Source organism: Heloderma suspectum, chromosome 2 (genome assembly GCF_057233095.1).
Source record: "Heloderma suspectum isolate Gila_16-S chromosome 2, 16-S_ref, whole genome shotgun sequence".
NCBI lineage: Eukaryota > Metazoa > Chordata > Lepidosauria > Squamata > Helodermatidae > Heloderma > Heloderma suspectum.
The window spans coordinates 201,814,137-201,839,027 of NC_139459.1; the positions used below are offsets into that span (position 1 = coordinate 201,814,137).

The window sequence follows — 24,891 nt, forward strand, 5'->3', positions numbered from 1 at the left end:
GCCTTGCCTTGATAAAGGGGCCATGAGAGAGAGAGAGAGAGAGAGAGTGGTACAACTTATTAAAAGTACATATTTTCATGAGAACCTTTATGCACGTATACCCATAGCTTGGTGTGTCCATATGCCTATGCTGTGTACGTAGGCATATGGCCTGTGTGGGCCTCTTGGGGGAGAGAACGTGAAGTGCACATTCACACGGGCCTTGTTTGATGCACCCCGTTCTCATCAGTGAGGAGCAGGGACACATACTGCAAGTGATTCACTCAAGGTCAGATAGGGAAGTCTGTGGCACAAAGCAAGCAAGTGAAACACCACGTCCTGAGCTAGCACTTTATTTTCTTCTCCTTTAATCATTCTTTCCTCACTTAAGAGGAAGGATGTGGGCAAACAAGCAAATGTATTTGCTAGAACAGCACATAGTTAAAAAGCTCCAAAACAGCTCCCTGGCTAGACATGTGTCAAGAACTGGCATTTTCACAAGTGCATTAACAGGGTGTCCAGCCGCAAAAAGGGATAGGACTCCTGGGCACTTAACAGTTGTGTAGAAGAGGGAAGTTCAGCAGCTTCAGCTTGTCATGCAGGGGTGAGAAACTCCATTTGGCTAAAATGCAGATTTAATTCTATCACACTACATGTGTTAATTGACCTACCTTGTGCCAGGATGTCTGTGTAATCAACAGCTACTCCATTGTGAATGACCATAGTTAATAATGTGATTTTCACTTTCTGGATTTAATTTCCTTCTTATCTCATTGTTTCTATTTCTTCCCGACCATCCTCTTATGTACGATATATAAACATGAAACTCTTCACAATATTCTACACATCAGATGAAGTGGACTATTGTCCACAAAAGCTTAGGCCAGAATAATTTTTTAAATCTTGAAGGTGCCACAAGACTGCTGTTTGGGGTGCAATAGACTAATATGGCTACCCTCTGGAAATCATTGTATGTCACATGCTTTCTCAAGAATGACAAGTCCCGAAGTTCCTGAGGTCTTACTGGAATTTCTTCTGCACAGGACATGGCAGCCAATTAGCAGCAGGGAGAGAGGGATAAGACCATAATCATCAATAATCAGGCACATTGAGATTTCAGGGATTGCAGGAACCAGTGCTGTTGACAGGATTGACAGGCACTAGAACTGTCTACTCCAACCTAGTACTGTCCAGATGTGTTGGACTACAACTCCCAGCATCCCCCAGCCAGCACAGTTGGGTGGGCGATGCTGGGAGTTGTAGTTCAACACATCTGGAAGGCACCAGGCTGGGAAAAGCTGCACTAGATCATAAGTGAAGCAAATGTCTTAGACCTGTGGTCTCCAGAATACATAGAAAAACTGACACTAGACTAGATAACAGGGACAGGGAGCAGTGTCTAAAGAGCATTTGTCACTTGTGTTTAATAACTATACCTAACATGCCATACTGTAATGTCTGCCCATGAATAGGAATCATGCAGCCAGAAACATAAGGAGCTTAAACAGGGACCTAAAGAAGCTTAAGGATACCAATAAATCCTCCAGATTTTCAAAACAAAGAAGGGATCGTGGTGGGCAGGGGTGGGTGGCACTTTGTAAACTTGTACCATGCTGAGAGAAATTACATTTGAATGTTGATTTCCTGTGCAGGGAGGCCTGTCCCTTCTTTGCATGTGATCATAGCTTAATTTTCCTTGTATCAGATCATCCATCACTCTTGCGCAGGGCTCTCTTGAGTAGAAGGCCTTAAAGAGCGAGGCTTCCTGGCTTCATGCTAGGGCACACAGATTCCCATATGCAGTAAGAAACAAAATAAATAACTCAAGATTCCCCTGAGCTCTAGGTGCTCCGTCTGTAGCAGAGGCTGCACCCTGCATCTCTGTGTGATTCTTTGCTCAGGGTTTGCCTCCTTCCTGTCAAGGGCTCCTTGGAGGCCTCTCTCAGTCTAATCCAGTAGCCAAGTCCAGACATAGACAAAGGGATTCCTTTCAAAGCTTTATTCTTCTTTTACAACTTAACAACTCTACCATTTGCAACTAGATCTGAGCAGCACAGTACCTATGCCCTAAGTTGGAATAGTTGGTCCCCGTTTGAAAGGGAATTACTGGCAGACCCCTGAACGTAAGGACTAGGGAGAGTCCCTCCCCTTTTCCCTTGGATCCTCTGGGCGCAGCCGTTGTTTGCGCGCCAACCGGGCACTACGCCTCCTTTCTGCGCCCTCCATTTGGCGCCGCTCTCTGCGTCAGTGTCGTGCGTCCACCAAGTCTGCTATCCGCGCTCTGTCACTCCCTGGACTGCTATCTAAGCTAGGAATGCTGGTGGGAGGAATCTCCGTCAGCTGTTGGCCCTGGAAAAGAACAGCGTGCTCCTCTCCCAGGAGCGACTGCTCTTCCTCAGAATCAGAACTACTCTGGGATTCTATGGGCTCACTGTCCACCCTGACACTTCCACTGAACATCTGGGGGGGTGGGAAGTGGTGTAATGCCAAGGCCAGGGCCAGCTCCATGTTTGAAGGGGCCCCTGGCAAAATGCCCTCAGGAGAGCCACTCCTACATTAGTGGCCTCCCAGTAGGTTTATCTCCTTGTATGGGCCGGCAGCAACAGCAGCTGTGCTCTAATAAGCTCCAGATTACTCTCTCTCGAAGTGCCCACCATTTTAATTTCCCACACTGCCCTGGACCAATGCTACATTGGAGGAACATAAGAACATAAGAAGAGCCCTGCTGGATCAGACCAAGAGCCCATCTAGTCCAGCATTCCATTCACACAGCGGCCAACCAGCTGTTGACCAGGGACCCACAAGCATAGCATGAGCACAACAGCACCCTCATACCCATGCTCCTCAGCAACTGGCGTACATAGGCTCACTGCCTCCAGTACTGGAGGTAGCACATAGCTATCAAGGCTAGTAGCCATTGATAGCCTTTTCCTCCAGGAATTTGTCTAACTCCCATTTAAAGCCACCCAAACTGGTGGCCATCACTACTTCCTGTGGTAGCGAATTCCATAGTTTAACTATGTGCTGTGTACAGAAGTACTTCCTTTTATCCGTCCTGAATCTCCCACCAATCAGCTTCATGGGATGACCCTGGGTTCTAGTATTTTGAGAGAGGGAGAAAAATGTCTCCCTATCCACATTCTCCACACCATGCGTAATTTTGTAGACCTATATCATGTCTCCCCTTACCCTCCTTTTTTCCAAGCTAAACAATCACAGCTGTTGTAACCTTCTCTCATGGGGGGATGCTCCAGCCCCTTGATCATTTTAGTTGCTCTTTTCTGCATCTTTTCCAGCTCTAACACCTTTTCCAGCTCTATAGGAAGCTGGAAATGTAGGAAGCTTCCTGATATTGGGCCTGTTTGCATGATAACGAAGGGGGAAATAACCCACAGTGGCTTATTTCCCCCACTGTGTGTGCTGGAACCCTACAACCTAGAACCCTACAACAGCCCATGGGTTCTGGGTGGCTTGTTACCCAAGGCAACAAGCCACCCCTGCTGGGTTCACATGGCATGGCAAGCTGCAGTGGCGAGGGTAATTATGCAAATCTCCCTGGCATGTGACTGGTGAAAATAAATCATCATGGCATATTTCCCCCTCCGTGATCATGCAAACCTAGTCACTGACTCAGACTGTTGGTCCATCTAGCCCAGTACTGTTGACACTGACTGGTAGTGACTCTCCATGGTTGCAGGGAGGGTTACTTCCAGCCCTACTGGGAGATGCTGGGGATTGAATGTGAGCATGCGCTCTACCACTGAGCTGCAGCTCCTCCCTGGAGCTGTGTGAAACCCTGGAGAGCTGCTGCTGGTCAGTGTCATGGGCTAGATGGGCCCATGGCCTGATTCAGTATAAGGCAGTTTCCTGTGTTCCCCAAATGTAGCAGTGCTCCAGGAGACATTGTAGGGAATTAATGTGGCAGCTGCTCCTAGCCTTCCAGTGTTCATTGGAACCCCAGAAAAAGCACTATTTAAAAGGGGGCCTAGGAGAGATGTCAATGGTGGGTCTTGTCATTATACTGGGATCCTGGCGTGGGTGCCACATGGTGATGCCAGGCGTGGGTAATCCTGCCTTATCTCTGGCTGGGTTCGCATGTCACTTTAAGCCATGGTGGTTTATGAGTTACTCACAGTAGCTTATAAACCACCATGGTTTGTCATGTTGTCTGCGAGCAGTTTTCCCCGACCACGGTGCCTTATTAAGCCAAAATAAGCCACCCTGATAAGCCATGGCCTACAGTAAGGTTTATTTAAACCATCATGGCTTATCATGTCATCTGGTGCTCCACAGTGGTTTAAAGGATGGTTTAAAGATCACCTACAGAGTTGCTTGGCAAGAACAGTCAAAACTGCTGCTGCTGCTCTGATCCAGTCGGCAGATCTCTGCTTCCAAGATCTGCTTAGCAACAGATTGCACTCTGGGAAGGGAAGATGAAGAGGGGGGCAGGGTAGTGAAGGGAGTGAAAGGGTAGCAAGCAGTTGGTTTCTGGTCACTTTTCCATGGAAAAGGAAAGTTGCGCAATTATCCAGTACAGCACTTGGAGGCTCCCCATGAGGAGACCTTGTGTATAAAATTTTGCCCCAGCAAACTGACAAACTGCTAGAGCCAGACATCTTGAAGAGTGAGGTTGAATGGGCCTTAAGAAGCATTGCTAATAACAAGGCAGCAGGAGACGACGGTATCCCAGCTGAACTGTTTGAAATCTTGCAAGATGATGCTGTCAAGGTGATGCATGCCATATGCCAGCAAATTTGGAAAACACAAGAATGGCCAACAGATTGGAAAAGATCAACTTATATCCCCATACCAAAAAAGGGAAGCACCAAAGAATGTTCAAACTATCGAACAGTGGCACTTATTTCACATGCCAGTAAGGTAATGCTCAAGATCTTGCAAGGTAGACTCCAGCAATTCATGGAACGAGAATTGCCAGATGTACAAGCTGGGTTTAGAAAAGGCAGAGGAACTAGAGACCAAATTGCCAATATCCGCTGGATAATGGAGAAAGCCAGGGAGTTTCAGAAAAACATCTATTTCTGTTTTATTGACTATTCTAATGCAGACGATACCACCCTGATGGCAGAAAGCGAAGAGGATCTAAAGAGCCTCTTGTTGAGGGTGAAAGAGGAGAGTGCAAAAGCTGGTTTGAAACTCAACATTAAAAAAACTAAGATCATGGCATCTGGCCCCATCACTTCCTGGCATATAGAAGGGGAAGAAATGGAAGCAGTGACAGATTTTACTTTCTTGGGCTCCAAGATCACTGCAGATGGTGACTGTAGCCATGAAATTAAAAGACGCTTGCTCCTTGGGAGGAAAGCTATGGCAAACCTAGACAGCAGAGTAAGAAGCAGAGACATCACCTTGCCGACAAAGGTCCGTCTAATCAAAGCTATGGTTTTCACAGTAGCAACGTATGGCTGTGAGAGCTGGACTATAAGGAAGGCTGAGCGCCGAAGAATTGATGCTTTCGAACTGTGGTGCTGGAGAAGACTCTTACGAGTCCCCTGGACTGCAAGGAGGTCAAATCAGTCCATCCTAAAGGAAATCAACCCTGAGTGCTCATTGGAAGGACAGATACTGAAGCTGAAGCTCCAATATTTTGGCCACCTAATGCGAAGAGAAAACTCTCTGGAAAAGACCCTGATGCTGGGAAAGACTGAAGGCAAAAGGAGAAGGGGATGGCAGAGGATGAGATGGCTAGATAGCATCACGGATGCAATGAATATGAACTTGAGCACACTCCGGGAGAGAGCGGAGGACAGGACGGCCTGGCGTGCTATGGTCCATGGGGTCACGAAGAGTCAGACACGACTGAACGACTGAACAACAAAAAGCCTTTGACTGTGTGGATCATAACAAATTGTGGCAAGTTCTTGGTGGTATGGGGATACCAAATCATCTTGTCTGCCTCCTGAGGAATCTGTATAACGACCAAGTAGCAACGGTAAGAACAGACCACGGATCAACGGACTGGTTTAAGATTGGGAAAGGAGTACGGCAGGGTTGTATACTCTCACCCTACCTATTCAACCTGTACGCAGAACACATCATGTGACGTGCTGGGCTTGATGAAGCCAAGGCTGGAGTTAAAATCGCTGGAAGAAACATTAAGAATCTCAGATATGCAGATGATACCACTTTGATGGCTGAAAGCGAGGAGGAGCTGAGGAACCTCATGACGAAGGTGAAAGAAGAAAGTGCAAAAGCTGGGTTGCAGTTAAACCTCAAAAAACAAACAAACAAGATTATGGCAACCAGCTTGATTGATAACTGGCAAATAGAGGGAGAAAACATGGAGGCAGTGACAGACTTTGTCTTTCTATTACTGCAGATGCTGACTGCAGCCAGGAAATCAGAAGACATTTACTTCTTGGGAGGACAGCAATGACAAATCTTGATAAAATACTGAAGAGCAGAGACATCACACTGACAACAAAGGTCCGCATAGTTAAAGCAATGGTATTCCCCGTAGTACCTATGGCTGCGAGAGATGGACCATAAGGAAGGCTGAGCGAAGGAAGATAGATGCTTTTGAACTGTGGTGCTGGAGGAAAATTCTGAGAGTGCCTTGGACTGCAAGAAGATCAAACCCGTCCATACTCCAGGAAATAAAGCCAGACTGCTCACTTGAGGGAATTATATGAAAGGCAAAACTGAAGTACTTTGGCCACATCATGAGAAGACAGGATACCCTGGAGAAGATGCTGATGCTAGGGAAGTGGAAGGCAGAAGGAAGAGGGGCCGAACAAGAGCAAGATGGATGGATGGATGATACTCTGGAGGTGACGGACTCAACCTTGGGGGAGCTGGGTGGTGACAGCCGACAGGAAGCTCTGGCGTGGGCTGGTCCATGAAGTCATGAAGAGTCGGAAACGACTGACCGAATAAACAACAACAAAACAAACTGACAAGGAATTAGAGCCCCAACCGCCCTCCCTTTGGTGTGCAGGGGCAGGGATAAGGGGATGGCTTTGAAAACTGGCTGGGAACTGGGCAGCGGTGGTGGCAGGAGGGAGCAGGAGCAGGAAGGAACGCCTTGAGGATTGAGATACCGCTGGTTGGGTCAGGCAGCGGGGGAGCAGAAAAGCTGGTAACAATGTACTGGTAATGGCAGGGATCCCAAAGACACAAGAGACAGAAGAATACGCCCCTAGTGCGAGACAGGCCAATCGGAGAGATGCAGGTGACATAGCAGCGGTGCAGGGAATGCTGGGATTTGGTTTCTAATGCAAAGGAAGCCAGGGTACCATCCCAGCTGAGTGGGAGGACTGTAGAGGGAGGAGGGTGGGGAAAATAAGCTGCACATAGTAGCTTGTTTGTCCAATCGTGTGGGGGATACAGTAGCTTGTAAACTACTGTGACTAGCTTATAAACCATCATGGCTTAAAGTGAGGTGCGAACCTGCTGCTGTGTTGTGCATCAATTGACCATTCAATCATTCTTGATGATGAGATGCAGCAGGATTCTTTCCCTGCCAGAAGAGGCTGCCCGTTACACCAGTACAAGTCATGGATCTAGGCTGATCTTTCAGTCTGCAGTCACGACTCACACAAAAGTATTTAATATTTTCATTTATGAACATCAATTGATCGGTTTATTTGGACTTAAGTAATGAAAGGAGATGAACTTGAGCATGCTCCGGGAGAGAGCGCAGGACAGGAAGGCCTGGCGTGCTATGGTCCATGGGGTCACGAAGAGTCGGACACGACTGAACGACTGAACAACAACAACAACAATGAAAGGAGAGCCTGAAATCAGAATTAAAATAAAATTTGGTGAAAGCAAAAAACAAAATCAGAAAACAGAAAACACAGGAGGTGGAATCTCCAAAGGCAGGTAATGCTTACTCTTTTACATTGCAAAAGTAATCCAAGTGGGAGTGTGGCATGTACCTCCACTTTTAAATGTTTGTGTGGGGTGGGAGCGTGGGATAAACTTTGCATTCACTATCAGTTTGGGAAACAACGCCTTGCTTGTCTGCAGAAATGAGTTGCACTAATCCCAGTCAGTTACCTCTTTTACTTATCAGACACATCCCAAGATATTTCCTGTGATGTTTTTGAAGCCAGACCAGAACCTCTTTGCCTTTTGGCATATGCACGGGTTAGTCATGCACTAGTCACCATGGAAACGTCCCCAAGACATTCACTGCTTCCCCACCCACCCCCGCGACTATGAACTTTTAAATTAGTTATAAACTTTATCCTTAACAAATACTGTTGCTACTGCACACCAAAAAAAGAAAGAAAGAAACTCTCAAGAAAGTAAGAAGGAGCTGCAGATCATTAACCTTTGTGAACTTACAGCTGGGCCTTTCCACATCTGGAATTCATCAAGCACTCCAAGAAGAACAGAGAAGGAGAATGACTATGACTTAAGTGGAGAACAAAAAGCCAAGGATGTATTAGCTCAGTGGGACACCATGAGAGGGGCTGTTTAACTTCTAGGCTTTGAAATCCCTTTAACACAGCTTTTCAAATATGTTCACCAAAGTTACTGGGCCACCACAAGCATTTTGACCAGCTTGTCTGCCCACGCACACTTCTGTTAGTCATTTGTGGCACATGAATAGCCTGAAGAAGTGGTAGAATGCCTCTTTTTCTGGTTTACAGAAATGTCCCTGCCTAGTCACTTGGAGGCATTTCTAATTCACCCCAGGCAAAGAGACTAGCTGTTATTTAAAGTATATGCCTGCCTTTAGTATGTGTTGTATGCACTCATTTTTTTGAGGGGAGAGTGCTTATTCCGTTTGAGAAGTCACCAGTGCTCTGGCTCGCTCACTAATTTGTTCATTTATACACACACACCCCTACTTTTGCAGGAACCAAGATATGAAGCATGCATCCTGACCAGAGAGAGGAGAATATATTTGTTCCACCTAAAAGACCCTAATTTTTTGTATTCACACAAGTAACTAGATCCATATTCACCCATGAAGAGTGAAGAAAGTGACTCTCCTTGGGAATATAATATTCATTTTACAGATATTAATCCTGTGTTATATTGGACCAATTATAATAACTGCACATACTTCCAGGTAACATGCAACACTTCATTCATGTTTAAAGCTAATTAGACAATCCCTATGTCTAAAGTTAATTTTTAAATGTTAGGAGCAAATTTTTAAGGGCACAATCCTATGCATGTTTAGAAAGAAAAAAGTCCTTTCTTTCCTAAGTTTATATGTTTAGAGGAGGGGAAAATGGAGGAGATCAATATTGCAATATTAGGTTGACTTTTTTTTTAAAGCTGTTCCCCTGTCACTGCATTTCTACTCTTCCACACACACACACACACACATATTTTGCACAACCAGAAGCTAGGGGTGCTTCTAGTGCTACCAGTGAGAGTGTATTGTGCAGCTATTCAGTCTTTTCTTTCTTAATGGATTTTCTTCGGTAAGAGATAAGATGGAAGAAGCAGTAGGAAAACACGGGAAGGTTACGAGTAGAGGACGCCATCATCTGGATCCCCTATATAATTCTGTGAATGAATCAGGACAATACTGCCATAAAAGTCTCATCTGGAAGCACCCTCAGTCACTCCCAAAAGAAAGGCACATCCTCCTCCCTTTTAAAGTTGGCATAGCCTATCACTTTTAGCAGTGTCTGCAGCAGAGCGCAGCGAACTGCACAAAATCATCTAAGTCTGCCTCAGAAATTAAGGGTGCAAGCCTATGCATGTTTAAACAGAAAAAAGTCCTGTAACTCCCAGCATTGCCCAGCCAGCATGGCTGCCTGGAGTATGCTGGGAGTTGTAGGACTTTTTTTCTGTCGAAACATGCATAGGATTGCACCCTAAAAGTCTAGCCAATGTGGAGGGCCAAAGTAAGTTAAAAAGGAAGAAAGTAACACGCTAAGAAATCATGCAATGGAGGGGCTCTGGTGTAGATACCCATAGGAGAAGAGGAATGATACTGGAGTTTAGCAGAGGCTTTCTGTATCAGCTACAAAGTGGATATGTAGCTAGGGGGAAACTAGCAAGCAGAGGGTTTTGTTAGCCTGGCCGCTTACACCTTCCCTCACTGCCATCTCCCCTCCGTGCCCTGCCCAGCTCAGTGGAGCCTCCAGTTGAAGTGCTCCGCCTTGAGGCGGCAGGCAGCTCCCCAGTGAGCCAGCTTTGGTTGGGCCTTGCCTTTTCCCAACAGGAAAGGCGAGGAGTGAGATAAGCTGACTGAGCCGCGGCTTCAAGATGCCAGGGAAGGTGAGGGGTGACGGGCTTGCGGGAAGCCCCCCTTCACGAGGCACCAGGCACCTTGAGGAGGTGACTCCCACCAGAGCTGACTCTTCTCTCTCTCTCTTCAGGGACTCTGGGGAGAGGCCTCAGTGGAGGCCTCCATGAGCTGGATGGGGAGGCCTGGCAGGCTGAATTTGATAGTGAGCTAGATGGACCAATGGTGACTCACTATAAGGCAACTTCTGATATTCCTATGACTCATCAGCTATGATAGATTCTAATCCTCGAGGTCTTCCCTTCCTCTTTCAGATGTAACACAGCCAGCAGGATTATCAATGATGAGGTTAAAAAAAAAAAAGATAAGAAAATTTTATTATTCACCCTGTGTCTTAGTGACAGAGTATACATCAAAATAAAAACAATTGCAACAAACATGGCCAGCTGTGAGGAAATAGAGGACACTAGAGAATACAGCTGCTTTTGTAGCTATCGCTAGTGCAAGACAGATGTTCCAAGAGGGAGGGAGTGTATTTACACTGTGAGGGGAGGATGATCAGCAGTCTACAGGAGGAAGCCCTGGTAGCTCCATTTAAAGGAAATCTGGCCACCATGCTGAGAAAACACACACACAAATCCTGGAAAGCGGCTGCCAGTGAGAGTAAGCAGCACTGGACTAGTTGAACCAATGGTCTGTGACAGTGTAAGGCAGGCTTCCCCAACCTGGTGCCCTCCTGATGTTTGGGACTACAACTCCCAGCATTCCTAGAGATGGGAGTTGAAGCCCAGCACATTTGGAGGGCACCAGGTTGAGGAAGGCTGGTGTAAAGCAACTCCATATGCACACATAACCATATCTCAGAAACCTTATTTCTCCTCCTAAGGGTGCAATCCTATGCATGTTTAGACAGAAAAAAGTCTGCCTGGAGCATGCTGGGAGTTATAGGACTTTTTTCTGCCTAAACATGCATAGGATTGCACCCTGAATCAAATTTGGAAGGGGCTAAAAGCAACTCATCCAACCTACTTACGTGCTCCTTACAAATTAACCTACGCAGTTCAACATGTCCCAGTCAGCCTTTATTACCCACGTTTGTTTTTACTTTAAGTAATAGACACCAAGCATTTCCTTCTCATGGGAAGAAAACAAGATTCTCTACATTACAAGTTTGGTATCCGATGATACATCTATCAGACCACTGCTACCATCACCATGGACCAATGTGTCTTTCCCCTGCTCCCTTCTCTCAGTTTTCAAATAAATAGCATTTCCTGTTTCAGAAATTAAAGGGGTAACACACAAATATGAGCTAACCATTTAGAAAAATGATGGAATCTGAGTCTAAAATAAAAGGGTTCCTATCTAAGTTATTTCAAATTAAACTAGTGGAGAAAGGGTTTCAATTTATCATTCACATCTATATCCTGTCCTTCTTCCAAGATGTTCAGAGCAATACCCATTGGAATTATCTAATTTTATCTTCACAACAACCCTGTGAAGTAGGTTAGGATGAGAAATACGTATTGGCTCAAAGTTACCCAGGAAGCTTCATGACTGAACAGGGACTGAACCTAAATGACACACTAGCCACTGAACCATGCTAACTATCTGGCAATACATTGAGGATTAAATTAGAGATGATGGAAAAACCACCTTTGAATTTCATACACAGGTTTTAAAAAAATGCAAATAACATCAGCTGATGGGTGTGTTTGATAGTTATAGGCATCACAGCAGGCATGGAGGAGGGAATGCAACTTTTTTCTCTCCTGCTATGGCCCTGAAGAAAATCTTCCCTCTGAAGGTACTTTTTGCATTGGGAGGAAATGGGGGATTTCCCCCTCCCAAGCAAATACCATGCTGGCTGGGGATGATAGAAATTGCAGTCCAAGGCATCTGGAGGGCACCAGGCTGGGGAAGGCTGGCTTAGTTCCTTATGTTAGCAAAGGTTTGCTAAGCCACTCCTAATGTCTGGCCATAATCAAGCACAGACTCAAGTATGCTTAAACTCACTGGAAACAATAGAGTTAACATTCTGCTTTATGTTAATAGAGGCCTCTATCTGACAGAGCCAGTGTGGTGTAGCAGTTAGAATGCTTGACTGGAACTCAGGAGACCTGGGTTCTAGTCCCCACTCGGCCATGAAACTCACTGGGTGACTCTGGGCCAGTCACTAACTCTCAGCCTAACCTACCTCACAGGGTTGTGATGAGGATAAAGTGGAGAGGAGGAGGAGCATGTAACTTGGGCTCCTTTGAGGAAATGCAAGATATAAATTTAACAAATAAATAGACAGACTGGGGGTATAAAGCTGTATCTCTAGAGATCTAAAAGCCCTCTGTGCCAGGTAGGGGTTTGCAAAAGAATTCCATCCCAACAAAGGCAAATAAAATAAATTAGGACTGCAATGTTTAGTCTAAAGTCCGCTAGATAATTGGTCAGCAGATTAAAAAAAACTAGTAATTATGAAAAAATGCAAGAGGCATTCCCTCCTATGGGAAAGAGAATGTGGAGTGCTTCTTCTAAGATGAGGCTTGCCCTGCACATGCATACATCATCCAAAAATAAAGCATGCTTCACTATTTAGAATCTACATCTTTTGATACAATTTTATTTTTATTGACAGCCAGCCCTAAAATAATTTTTAAAAGCAGCATTACTAGTCAACTTGACTCTGGGTGACAATTTAATCTCAGTCCTGACCTGCTTATTTCCATCATCTTTTGCCAACTGCCAGGAAAATGAACGGCTGAAGCAAATTAAAAGTGAAAACAGGTAAGTAAATAGCCAGGGGACCTTGCTGAAGTTGCCATCTCAGGCTGCAGACAAGTGTTTTTCCCAACCTAGAATATTAAAGGTGATGTGCTGAAAGTGTTACTAACCAGAGTGCGTTGACTGGCCTTCCCCAACTTGGTACCCTGGAAATGCTTTGGACTATAACTCCCATCATCCCCAAACATTCACCATGTTGGCTGGGGCTGAAGGGAGTTATAATCCAACACATTCGGAAGGCACCAGGTTGGGGAAGGCTTCTCCTGGAGGAGAAAGTTATCAGTGGCTACTAGTCCTGATGGCTATGTACCACCTCCAGTACCAGAGGTAGTATGCCTATGGACACCAGTTGCTGGGGAACACATTGCACTCGTGTCCTGCTTGTGGGTTTCCCATCAACAGCTGGTTGGCCACTGTGTGAACAGAATGCTGGACTAGATGGACCCTTGATCTGATCAGCATGGCTGTTACGTTCTTAAGGCTGCTTTGCCTTACTAACATCCCCGGTCAAACTAGTTTTGCAGGTTTGTGATGCGCTACCAAAACCTTTTTGCCAGATACAAAAGGGAATTAATGTACATGCTGAAGGTAATGGTGACTCCATCATTATACTTTCCGCACTGTGAAAAGGCAGCATCTGTTTCTGGTTTCAGGGAAGCAGCCTGTTTGAACACCTCCATAGGAAATATGTGCACAAGAGGTGCACATCTTCCCTTTATGCTTGGCAGAGAATATCTGCACTCAGAGAAGCATCAGGGGAGTTTCTCTCTGGCCAGATTCCAGGCACATCTGGAAAGCTTTGGGGGCACATCTGCTCTTCACCAGCAGAGACTGGATGTTTCCTTTTCCTTTCTTTAGGAAGGAGTTCCAGTGCTGATTCCTCATAATCTAAAATTGCCTCTTAGGAATACCACTAGTACTACAAAAATGCCTCTGTTCCCAGTATAGTTTGTACTTCCCGTCTGGTAGTAACCTGCTGGATGAGATCAAGCAGTAATTCAAGATGTCCCAAGATGGTGCAGAGATGGCTCCTGAACTCACAAGAGTACATGCCTTCCCCCTGGACAATAACAGTCAGTTGGGCAAAATATTTTAAAATTCAGCATCCTGCACACTCATTTGCAAGGGCACACTGGATAAGTACAACACCCAGTGTGCAGCAGGGAACTATCCAGACAGGAAACTCTGTGTTTGTGGGTGGGTGGGTGGGTGTGCACACTTACTACAGAAATGAGGTCATCACTGGGACAGAAGTGAGCAGGTGAGAACTCTGACAGAGCCTGTGTTGCAGTTCATACTGTGTGTGATCATGGGAAAGAGGAAGGCCAGCTGAGATTAGAGAGTACTTGCCTGTTTGTGTTGAGCAACGGCAAAGCCTCAGTTGCTATTCACACACTGGAGAAAGGAGTTAAAGAGCACTTGGGATGTTGCTTGGCTCAGGCAGAAATGGGTCAGTGAGCAGAGGCTTTAGTCCTGACTCCATTCTGAGCATCAGACTAGGACTGGGGAGATCCAGCTTCAAATCCTCACAGCCATGAAACCATGAGCTGGTTTCTCTCTCTCAGCCTAGCCTATCGCACCAGTTTGTTGCGAGGATAAAATCAGGGATGGGTAGACCCATAAATGCTACCCTCAGCTCCTTGGAGGAAAGGTAGGTTTAAAAAGGTCATAGCTACATTCAAAATACAGCCCATGTTGAAAATTAGCTGATGATGTAGATATAGGGATCACAGGGTTGGCAGTACAGTTGCCGTGATGTCCCCTGCAAATCTCGTCTGTTCCTATTAGGGACACAGCTGCTTCTCCCAGCCTGCATCTCACCTGATCCTATCAGCCACCCTCTGCTTCTAGCCTGCTATGGGAAAATGTGGAACCCCTGTTGCTTCAGCAGATGACAGGAGAAGGCAGGAGACTGGACTAGTAGAGGAGCAGCTGGAGAAGTGGTGACCATGTCCTCTTTTTCTTGCTGATCTTCCCTTTGGCCATTTTCTTCTGTCTGTTGTGGAGCAAAAGTGGGGTCCTACAGGAGAGAAAGTGCAGGTAAAGCAGGTGTGAGGAACCAGCAGCTCTCCAAGTATTGTTGGACTACAACTCGCAACATCCACAACCATCGGCCCTGCTAGCTGGGGGCTAATGGAAGTTGGAGTCCAACAACAACAGGAGGGCCACAGGTTCACTACTGCTGGGGTAAAGGGAGTGGCAGAGCAGGAGGAACAGCAGCTGGACACCCCGGTGCCTTTAAAGTGACAAGCACGATCTTTCAATGCCTGTATCAGCAACCGTAGCTACCAATACAGGACAGTGGTGACCCAAACGAAGATTTCAGCCTCCAGTGCACCACTCGGTGTCTAAATGGGAAGTGTGTGCCACTTGTGGGCAGCTGTCTGCAGTAACCCTGTAAGCTGAGGGGAAAAACCAAAACATGGAGAGACTTGTAATCGCAGCACTGTGGAAAAAGTGTTTTATCCTCAGCCATGATCTCAGTGACCTGTCCTCATAATGATCCTAAGGAATGTGGAGCATTGGCTGCCCTGAAGTATTGGGTGGCAATGCTGTCCGGTGGAAAAATCAGAGTCTGGGATGGGAACTAGGTCAGCTGCACTCTCCAAACTCACTGCCAGCCACACTGACCTAAAAAGGCAGCTGCAAATTTACCAACCAACTTTGGCATTTTTCCTTTTAAAAAGAAGAGGCAGATACTTTGCAGCCCCCAACAATACACACACATTCATATCTACAGAAAAGGTTCGGGAAGCTGCAAAACAGCAGCTCCACCACATTTGGATAAAAGCACTATTCTATGCCCAGTTAGTAAGACCTTCTAGCACCACCTGCTGGACAAAGATTACAAGGGCGAACAAGACTGCTCCTACTTCAGACTTGTGTAAATATTATTCCTCAGTTAATCTTGTGTTCCAGTCTGCTTCTTTATTTTGCTCTTTAAAGAAATGATCGCTGTTCTCATCTACTCAAAAACAGGCTTTGGTATAACTGAGCGGCACCTGGTTTTGGAGAACGACAGCTGTTTGCTCAGGGCCAGAGGCCAGGAGAGACTGTAGCAAGGCTACCAATCCATGATGCCAACGCTAGACAGAGCAAGAAAGAAAGGAGTTCCACTACTCAAACTGAACACTTGCTTGAAGAATGCAGTTAAATTAGTTCTCTGAAATGGAGACCATAAGAAGAGCCGTGTTGGATCAGGCCAAAGGTCCACGGAGTCCAGCATCTTGCTTCCCGCAGTGGCCAAGCGGATGCCTCCTCAAGCAGGCCATGAGGGCAAGAGCCCTCTCCTGCCGTCTCTCTGCTCCCAGCAGCTGATATCCAGTGGCGTTGACTGCCTCTGAATATGGAGGCTTCAGACAGAGCCACCATGACTGATAGCTACTGATAGACCTAGCCTCTATGAATGTGCCCAATCCCCCGTTATAGGCTTTGAAGCCTGGTCATCCCCATATCTTTGCGGTGCTGAATTCTGTAACTAAATTATGCACTTGGTGAAATTGGACTGTCTTTTGTCCGTTCTGAATTGACGGCCAATCACATTTCTTTGGGTGACTCTTGCACAGCCTTCCCCAACCTGGTGCCCTCCGGATCCTTTGGACTATTAACTCCCAGCATTCCTGACCATTGGCCAAAACATCTGGAGCATACCAGGTTGGAGAATGCTGTACTAGTATTATCGGAGAGGGAGAAAAGAATGCTGGTGTGGGGGTACAATGCTGGGAAGAGAGTCAGCTGCTGAACTAAACTTTTTTAAAAAAAATTTTAATCAATACATATTGTAATTTCCAGTAGTTGGTGGTAGAACATTTAGCACACGTAGACATGATACCGTCACATTGGAAAAGGGGTCCACCACCCCGCCCAAGCCCTCCTCTAAGCTTATAGCTGTCCCCACAGCCTGTGACAGCGTATTCCGCATGTTGATCACATGCGTTATGGAAGTCTTTTCTTGTCTGCTCAAATCTACTGGGGAACCTGTGGCCCTCCAGATGTTGTTGGCCTCCAGTTCTCATCAGCCCCAGCCAGCCTAGTCAATGGTGAGGGATGATGGGAGAAGTAGTTCATAAACATCTAAAGGGGCTCATGTTCCCCAGCCCTGCATTAAGATGACTCTAAGTTCTAATATTATGAGAAAAGGGAGAAAAACTCTCCATCCACTTTCTCCACACTTCATTATCTTTGTTTCTAAACTAAGAAGCCCTGAAATACTTCAGCCTTTCCTCGCAGGGAAGGTGCTCCACGCCTCTGATGGTTTGGTTGTCTTTTCCTGCAACTTTTCCAGCTCTATCATATCCTTTTTGAGACGTTGGTGACTAGATCTGCACACACTATGCCAACAGCGACACACCATAGGCAGAAGGTAGATCTCCAGATATTTTGGACTTCAACTCCGGGAAGGCCCTGCAAACATGACCAATGGCCAGGAATACTGGGAGTTGAAGTCCAAAACATCTGGAGAGTTACTTTTTTGCCCACCCTGCCACAGTCAATGTTTGCAGCTTTTAGATCCCTTTCCTAAAGATCCCTTGCATGAAGTTTGCCTTTTTCACAGCTGCCACAGACTGAGAACAGTGACATCGAACTCTCCACCAGCTAAAGAAAGGAACGTTGTTTATACAAGTATTGATTCTATAGAGAATTTTTTTTAAAAATTGGCTTGACTCCAAAAAGCTAAAGGGAGAAAAAATATTTATACCCTAGACTCAGAGGTCACTACTGCAATTTTTATTATTGCATCCTTTTTAAAAATGAGAAGGAAGAAGAGAAGGTGGAAGGTGGAGTGACCATTACAGAGAACACAACAGTTTGAGTATTATACAGGGGCAGGGAGAACATATGGAATACTCCACCCATTCAGGTGCCTCTGGAAGTCAGCCCCACTGTGCCAAGTGACATTCCCAGCCAGCCACCCCAAAAGGAAGTGGGGGGGGGGGAGAAGAGACTAGAAAGGGATGTAGGAGGGTGGCAAAGTCATTTTATAGAGTCCTCAGGTAGCTAACACATCAATAGCTGCAAGAAATACTTTAAAAAATTCAGACAGCACCCAACGTAAAACAAAATAAAAAGGTACAAAGGAGGAGCCTGAAGACATCATCTTCTGGTCTGTGTGTTGCACAGTTCTCAGAATGTTCCTCTGGGGACGGTTTGTTCCTATGCACGCTATGTCCGGCTGAAATTCCAACCCCTTACAAATCCAATTCCAGGTCCTCAAGTTCCTCTTCCAAAGCTTTCCTTCGAGCCAGCTTGTCCAATTGCTCTTTGGTTGGTTGCTTGATCTCCCCAGAGTCAATCCGTGCCTGCAACTCCTCCACCTGCCGCAGTTTCTTTTTCAGGTTTTTGATTTTCTTGTTCTTCTCTAAGATGGCTGCGGCAGTGGCAGATGAGGTATCGCTGCTGCCTGCAGGGGGCCCTGAGCTGCCATCGGACACACCCAACTTTCCATCCCCGTTGCCTCCCAGTGTCGCTGACAAGGTCGTTTTCTCTAGTGACTGGATCAGGTCATCAGTATCGTGCTCCCCTTTCTCCTGCTGTTGCTTTCTCTTCTCCTTGCGCTTTAGGTTCCTCTTGGCCGTCTTGGAGAGTCCTATTTCACCACTCTCTGGTCCCTTTGAAGCTTGCCTGGCGATGGGGGTGTTGGCCTCTGGATTCAGGCCTGGAGGTAGGTCTGGTTTGCTTTTGAAGAATTTCACATATTTATTCTCGTACCTGCATGGAACAAAAGAGATCAGAACTCTCTTCTTTCAATACCTGAAATGCGGCGGGCGGGGGGGGGGGAATGTGGAGGGATCTTTTCTTCAGTGTATCTAAAAAAAGGTAGAGCTGGGGAGGCACTAAAAATTATTAGAGCTGTCCCTTTGTAATTCCAGCTGCAGGTTCCACTTTTCACAAATGAGGAAGAGAGAGGTATGTAAGTGTGAAGCTGGTTGTGATGGATGCCCTGGCAACTGACTGAGGATTCAATTACTTAGGGCGCAATCCTATGCAGATGTAGACAGAAAAAAGGCCTACAACTCCCAGCATGCCCCAGCCAGCATGCTGGGACTTGTAGGCCTTTTTTCTGTCTAAACATGCATAGGATTGTGCCTTTAAAGAGTATAAAGCTCATCTAAAAGCAGTTGCCCTCATGAATGTGGCACCCTGCTACTTTCTGTCGTGCTGAGTTTAGGGCTACCAAAGGAGGCCCGGCCCGGCCCATGAGCATTGCCACATAAAGTAGCAGGTGCCATGGTGAGGCTGTACATGTACAGCTGTGTTTCCCAAGGTGGACACTTGTTTTCCGCCCATGTGCAAGTGGCTGAAACAATCCATGCCACCTTATGGACGAGGCCCACTGCAATCTGGGGGTATTCCCTTCAGGAATGGCCAGCCCCAGGGATGTTCTGAAGAAGAGATCATCCCATGAACCTGTGTTTTGGAGGTACAAAATACTTCATAGCTGTTCTTTTTATTTCCTGCTGCTTCACAGTGATGGCTGGGGGAAGTACACCACATATTAAAGAAGGTAAGGTAGCAGGTAGAGAATCTTGTCTAGATGGGCTTCCTTCAGGGCATTTTTTGTTCATACATCAAAGGTGTCTCTAAAGCCAGGGAAATGTGAGTGTTAAAACCATATTCATATTACCTATGAAACTAAACTTTTACATTTAGTCACCTTATGCTAAAACATCTTCTAGCTACTTTAGCACCTCCAAAGGAAAATAGACAAACTGGGTTGCAAAGGCAGCACTTGTGGTCAATAGTTTAACAGCGCTGGAAAGAAAAGTATATGTCTAGAACATAACTATGACTGATCTTGCAGCTACGGAAAAACATATAACCGAGGTATTCAGAGGCCTACTGCTCCTGGACAGGGAAGATGCATTTCAACTATCACGGCTAATCACTTGTTATTGGATATAACATTTTGGGGGGCAGGGAAGGGGGGGATTATTGAGAATGTAAGACTTACTAGCATTTATTTGTCTAAAGCAGCCTTTCCCAACCTGGTGCCCTCCAGATGTGATGGGCTAGAACTCCCAGCATCCCCAGTCAGCATGGTCTAAAACTACTGTATTTTCAAATGTCTGTGGCTGGGAGCCAAAAACACACACACCTTAAGCATGCCCAACAGCAGCCCTCCAGATGTTTTGGCCCACAACTGTCAGCTATGCTTGCTAGGGCTGATGGGAGTTGGATGGCAAAACATCTGGAGGGGCAGAAGTTGCCTGCCTCTGCCTAAGGGTTTGGGAAAGCCTGAGAATTTTTACCTTTCCTTATAAAACAGCAGACAACCCCTCCCCAGACCATATCACAAATTGCTTTTGAAAATCCCCATTTCAAAAATGGCCTATTGTGCGGCATGGAGAGCTGTTTCAGAAACACAGTCCCTAGAATTAGTCATGTGGTTTGTTTATTTATTAATTACATTTCTATACCTCACAATAGCTGATGTGCTCTGGTTCTCAACCAATTTTTTAAATTATTTTTTTAAGGAAGGGTGAGAATGTCTCAAGACAAGCACAAGTTTGCTTACCATTTCTGTTAAACCCCTTGGCAGGTAATCTATGGAAGCCCTTTTAAAGTGAGAACTACTGAGTTAGGAGTTCACATGCTTTGTTTATACCAGGCATTGCTTGATCACGTGAACTGTGTAAGCACAATTGCATTTGGATTTATCATCAAACGTTCAAGCTTCCAGTAATTGAGAATTTCCAGTCATCTGGTGGCCAGCAGGCAGAGAATATTCTTCAAGAAATAATTTCAATGGCATTGTCTTGTTGTACCCCCTCTGTCATTCATAGAATTCACAGCAGCTTCCTGGATCATCATAACGCAAAGCTGAGATCAGAGGGAAGGACTCAAACGGGAAAGTAGTGTGGTTGCAACTGGGAGCCATAGAGATGGTGGGCTAACCATTTAACAGATCAGACGTGATACAGGACGGTTGGGCACCACCCACATTTCCAGAAAGAAGGCAAGTCATGTGCATTCTTCTTGCACTAAAGAAAGACAATACATGGTTTGGAGCAAGCTTCTGATGCTAAAAAGTGTGTGTATGTGTGTGTATGTTAGATGACAAAGATGAGAGTGACTTACACTGGCACCTCTTCTTGGGGAATGTAGCCTTCTTTCACCCTCCTTTGTTTCCTCCAGGTGCCATCTGGACGCTGTGTGGAGGCGATGTATTTTCCTGAAACGTAAGTATTTTAGTTTGTGAAATAATATTGCATTCTCCCTCTCTCCATAATATTTCTAAGTGACCATGTGGGCTTTTCAATGTTCTCTTAAAACATTGCTTTTAAGCGTATCATCCTATGCATGTTTAGACAGAAAAAAAATTCCAGTATTCCACAGCCAGCCCGATGTGGGGTGTGGCCAATGTGGCTTAATGGTTAGTGTTGGACTAGGCCTGAGGAGACCCAGGTTCTAGTCCCCACTCGGCTGTGAAGCTCACTGCGTGACTTTGGGCCAGTCACTGACTCTCAGCCTAACCTACCTCACAGGGTTGTTGTGAGGATAAAATGGAGAGGAGGAGGAGGATCATGTACACCACCATGGGCTCCTTGGAGGGAAAAAAGGAGGGATATAAGTGTAACAAATAAATAAATAACAAGTAAATAATCCTGTGAAGGTTTCACCTGCACAGTTGGGAAGGAACATGTTCAAACTTATTTTAACCATGCTTGATTCGCCACTTCACATCTTACCAAATTCCTAGCACTTGCATGTAGAAGCTAATGTGAAATGCCCCATCATCACATTTGATGACTGTACAAGTGGATTTCTTCAAAGACATCACCTAACATTTCCAAAATACTTCACTTAGGCTGCAATCCTATACATACTTAGCTGACAGTAAGTCCCACTGAAAACAGTGGGGTTACTTCTGAGTAGACATGCCTAGGATTGCATTATTAAAATCACCCTGTAAGATAGCTCAATATTTTTATCCTCATATTGAAAATGAAATACCTAAGTGCTTCGCATGCAGTAATGCACAAAGCAGTTAATTTACAAAAAGTGTGGCAAAAGGCACCAAACATGGCATAATGTGATGTGGGAAAGCACACACGCGTACACACTACACCAACATTCTGCCTCTAAGAGGGCAGACTGCACCTTTCATTCAGGCCAGTGTGATGTAGTGGTTAGTGTTGTACTAGGACTGGGAAGACCTGGGTTCAAATCTCAACTCAGACATGAACCTCAGTGGGTGACCTTGGGCCAGTTAACGTCTCTCAGCCTAACCTCAGATAAAGTGGAGGGAAGAAGAACCACGTATGCTGCCTTGAGCAGCTTGGAGGAAAGGTGGGAGATAAGTATATTAAATAAATAAAATTGAGCTCTGCCATTTATTATACATGCATTTGACCAAAAGGCCCAGGAGAAAAAGGAAGACTAATCTGTACCTTGATTAGTCAGAGAGGAAGGAACATCAGCAGGTCCAGCTATTCTCATCCCTGCAGAAATTCCATTTTCTGCACAACTATTAAAATTCCTCCTTTGCATCTGGCCACTTTGGTATTGGGTGTGGAAGGGGGTGATGGTGTGGAGGGAAGAGAAGAAACCAGTAAACATCTGCAGCCAGAATCCAGGGCCATTTGGCTTAAAACGGGGCCGTGTGCTGAAAAGTTGCATTTGTTCCCTGGAAACACTCACACACGCAAACCAGCCTGGTGCCGTCCAGATGTTTTGGCCTTCAATTCCCATCAGCCCCAGCCAGCATGGCCAATGATCAGGAATGCTGGGAGCTGTCATCCAAAACTTCTGGAGGGCACCGTATTGGGGAAGGCTGCTTTCCACCTAGGTATCTTTCCATGCATTGCGTGCGTGTGCGCAATTTCTGTTTTTATTCTTCTGCAAACCGTTTCAGGATTTGTTTCAAATGAGAGGCTGCATATAAATATTGGGCACGGCAGGCAGAGTCACCGCAGAGCAAGGAGAAAATATGCCATGATGCGCCGCTGCCGACCCCACCTTCTATCTCAGCGTTATCCTCATTTATGAATGAGAACGTGCACGTGCGTACCAAGGGTAACTCCAAGCGACGCACACACGGCCTCAGATGAGCCGCACCGGCCGCGGCCCGCACCCAGCCGGAGGCCGCTGGCGAGGGGCGGACGGGCTTCGCCGGGCGCGGGGCGGGTTCTCCGGCTGCAAGGGGCGGGGCGCGGGACAGACGCGCGACGGGGGCGGGGCCACAGCGGAACGGAGAGCGGGAGAAGACGCAGCCGGGAGGGGGCTGCCCGGGAGGGGGCGGGGCACAAGATAGGATGGGAGCGCGAGGAGGAGCCTGGCGGGCGCCAGGATGGAGACGGGGGAGGAACCGGAGGGCGTAGCGGTCGGACGCGAGCCGGGTGCCTGGCGGAGGGCGCGGGGAGAAGGGAATCAGCGCCCGCGATTCCCCCGTTCCTCTCCCGGCCGCGGCTCCCTCACTCACCGGTTTCATCAGTCACATAGGGAGTCGCCATCTTGGAAACGCGACCTACTTCCGGCCGTCTTGCCTCCACCTCCGGATATGGCGCGGATGGGAGGAGAAAAGAAGCGGCTCAGCGGCCATTTTGTCTTTAATCAGGGACCGCGCTGCCCTGTCCTCCCTGCTTCGTGGGGCGGCTCGCTATCCCAGCATGCACCGGGCCATTTGGAGGGTCCCCGTTTCTAGGATGTTAATGGGCGTCGCCAGTTGTTTCATAACCGCGCAGAGGGCAAAGCTCTCGCTTTGGGGTTTAAAAAACAAATCGCTCTTAATCCGTTCACTCCCTCGTCGTCTGGAAGGGTTGGTGACAGCCGGGGATGGTCATACGTTTCCACACTTGTCAAGCACAAATGCCCCAAGAAAGGAGGACGGTATATCTCGCCTCCTCCTTGCTTCTCTCCTCCTCTGTCCCAGTTTGGTATCTTTTTAGATTTTGTCCCTGACTTTTGCAAGACCTTGCCTGACGTAATGAACAGAGAAGGCGTTTCCAAGTGCAGAATGTCTCTTGCAACGTTATGCTGTGACATGCAGTGAAGGCAAAAATGTAAACGGGGTATTGCATAAGGGAGGCCAAAGCTGCAATCCTAGATAGATAGATAGACACACACACACACGTATAACGTGGAAGTTTATCCCGCTAAACAGTGAGACTTGCTTCCAAGTAAGAATGGATAGAAATGAGCAGTAAGTGACTTGAGCTGCAATTCCATGCAGATTTACCTGGGAGTATAGCCTGTTGAACTTGGTAGTGGCTCTGATTAGGCATGCATAGGATTGTACTGTTAGGCTGCAATCCTATACTGACTTATCTGTGAGCAAGCTCCATTGAACTCAATGGGACTTATTTCTGAGTAGACATGCATAAGACTGTGCTCTTAACTGTATTATGGGCAGCCTAGGAGTTTATGCTTAAGTGGACTGAATTCTAGCCTCTTAAAGCTATGGTGGTCTACTGTGATTGTTACTCATTCCTTTTTGTACCTTTATTAGCCACTTAACTGTTGAAGGTGGAAGAAAGAGCTTTGAAAAGTTGAGCAATGAATTTCTACTGATCAGCCACCCTTTAAACCGTTACGTTACTTCCTGTTTTATTGTTCAGTCGTGTCCGACTCTTCGTGACCCCATGGACCATAGCACGCCAGGCCTTCCTGTCCTGCGCTCTCTCCCGGAGCGTGCACAAGTCCATATTCATTGCATCCGTGATGCTATCTAGCCATCTCATCCTCTGCCGTCCCCTTCTCCTTTTGCCTTCAATCTTTCCCAGCATCAGGGTCTTTTCCAGTGACTTTTCCCTTTGCATTAGGTGGCCAAAATTTTTGAGCTTCAGTATCTGTCCTTCCAATGAGCAGTCAGGGTTGATTTCCTTTAGGGTAGCAACAACCATATTGAGGAGAAAGGGAAACCCTCCATCCTGTTTTTCAAAAGGCTTGGTTCTGTGGTTCTTACGCTATTTCATCTGGGGACAAGGACATTTAGTTTCTGTAATTAGAAGATGTGCAAC

General features: G+C 46.4%; 1 protein-coding gene across 3 annotated transcripts; it reads right to left on the minus strand.

The window, feature by feature from the left end:
* Positions 1 to 17,637: 17,637 nt before the first annotated feature.
* PYM1 (PYM1 exon junction complex associated factor) lies at positions 17,638 to 23,407 on the minus strand. Of its 3 annotated transcripts, XM_084837357.1 has the most exons (4): positions 23,355 to 23,407; positions 22,324 to 22,430; positions 21,011 to 21,104; positions 17,638 to 18,640 (listed from the first exon to the last, which is right to left on the minus strand). In XM_084837357.1, exons 2-4 carry the CDS (start codon positions 22,421 to 22,423, stop codon positions 18,121 to 18,123), a joined length of 714 nt encoding a protein of 237 aa, XP_084693483.1. In that variant the 5' UTR covers positions 22,424 to 22,430; positions 23,355 to 23,407; the 3' UTR covers positions 17,638 to 18,120. The 3 variants fall into 3 exon arrangements, with proteins under 3 accessions (XP_084693483.1, XP_084693482.1, XP_084693480.1); XM_084837356.1 differs by lacking the exon at positions 22,324 to 22,430; XM_084837354.1 differs by lacking the exon at positions 23,355 to 23,407 and having other exon boundaries at positions 22,324 to 22,767.
* Positions 23,408 to 24,891: the final 1,484 nt, after the last annotated feature.

Bases quoted from the DNA above. Each gene is read 5' to 3' on its own strand.
- PYM1 (XM_084837354.1), bottom strand. From the start codon at position 22,672: ATGACAGCTCCCAGCATTCCTGATCATTGGCCATGCTGGCTGGGGCTG. The intron at 21,105-22,323 runs GTACAGATTAGT...CTTACGTTTCAG, and splicing joins TTCCTCTCTGACTAATCAAG to GAAAATACATCGCCTCCACA. The intron at 18,641-21,010 runs GTAAGTCACTCT...TGTTCCATGCAG, and splicing joins CCCCAAGAAGAGGTGCCAGT to GTACGAGAATAAATATGTGA.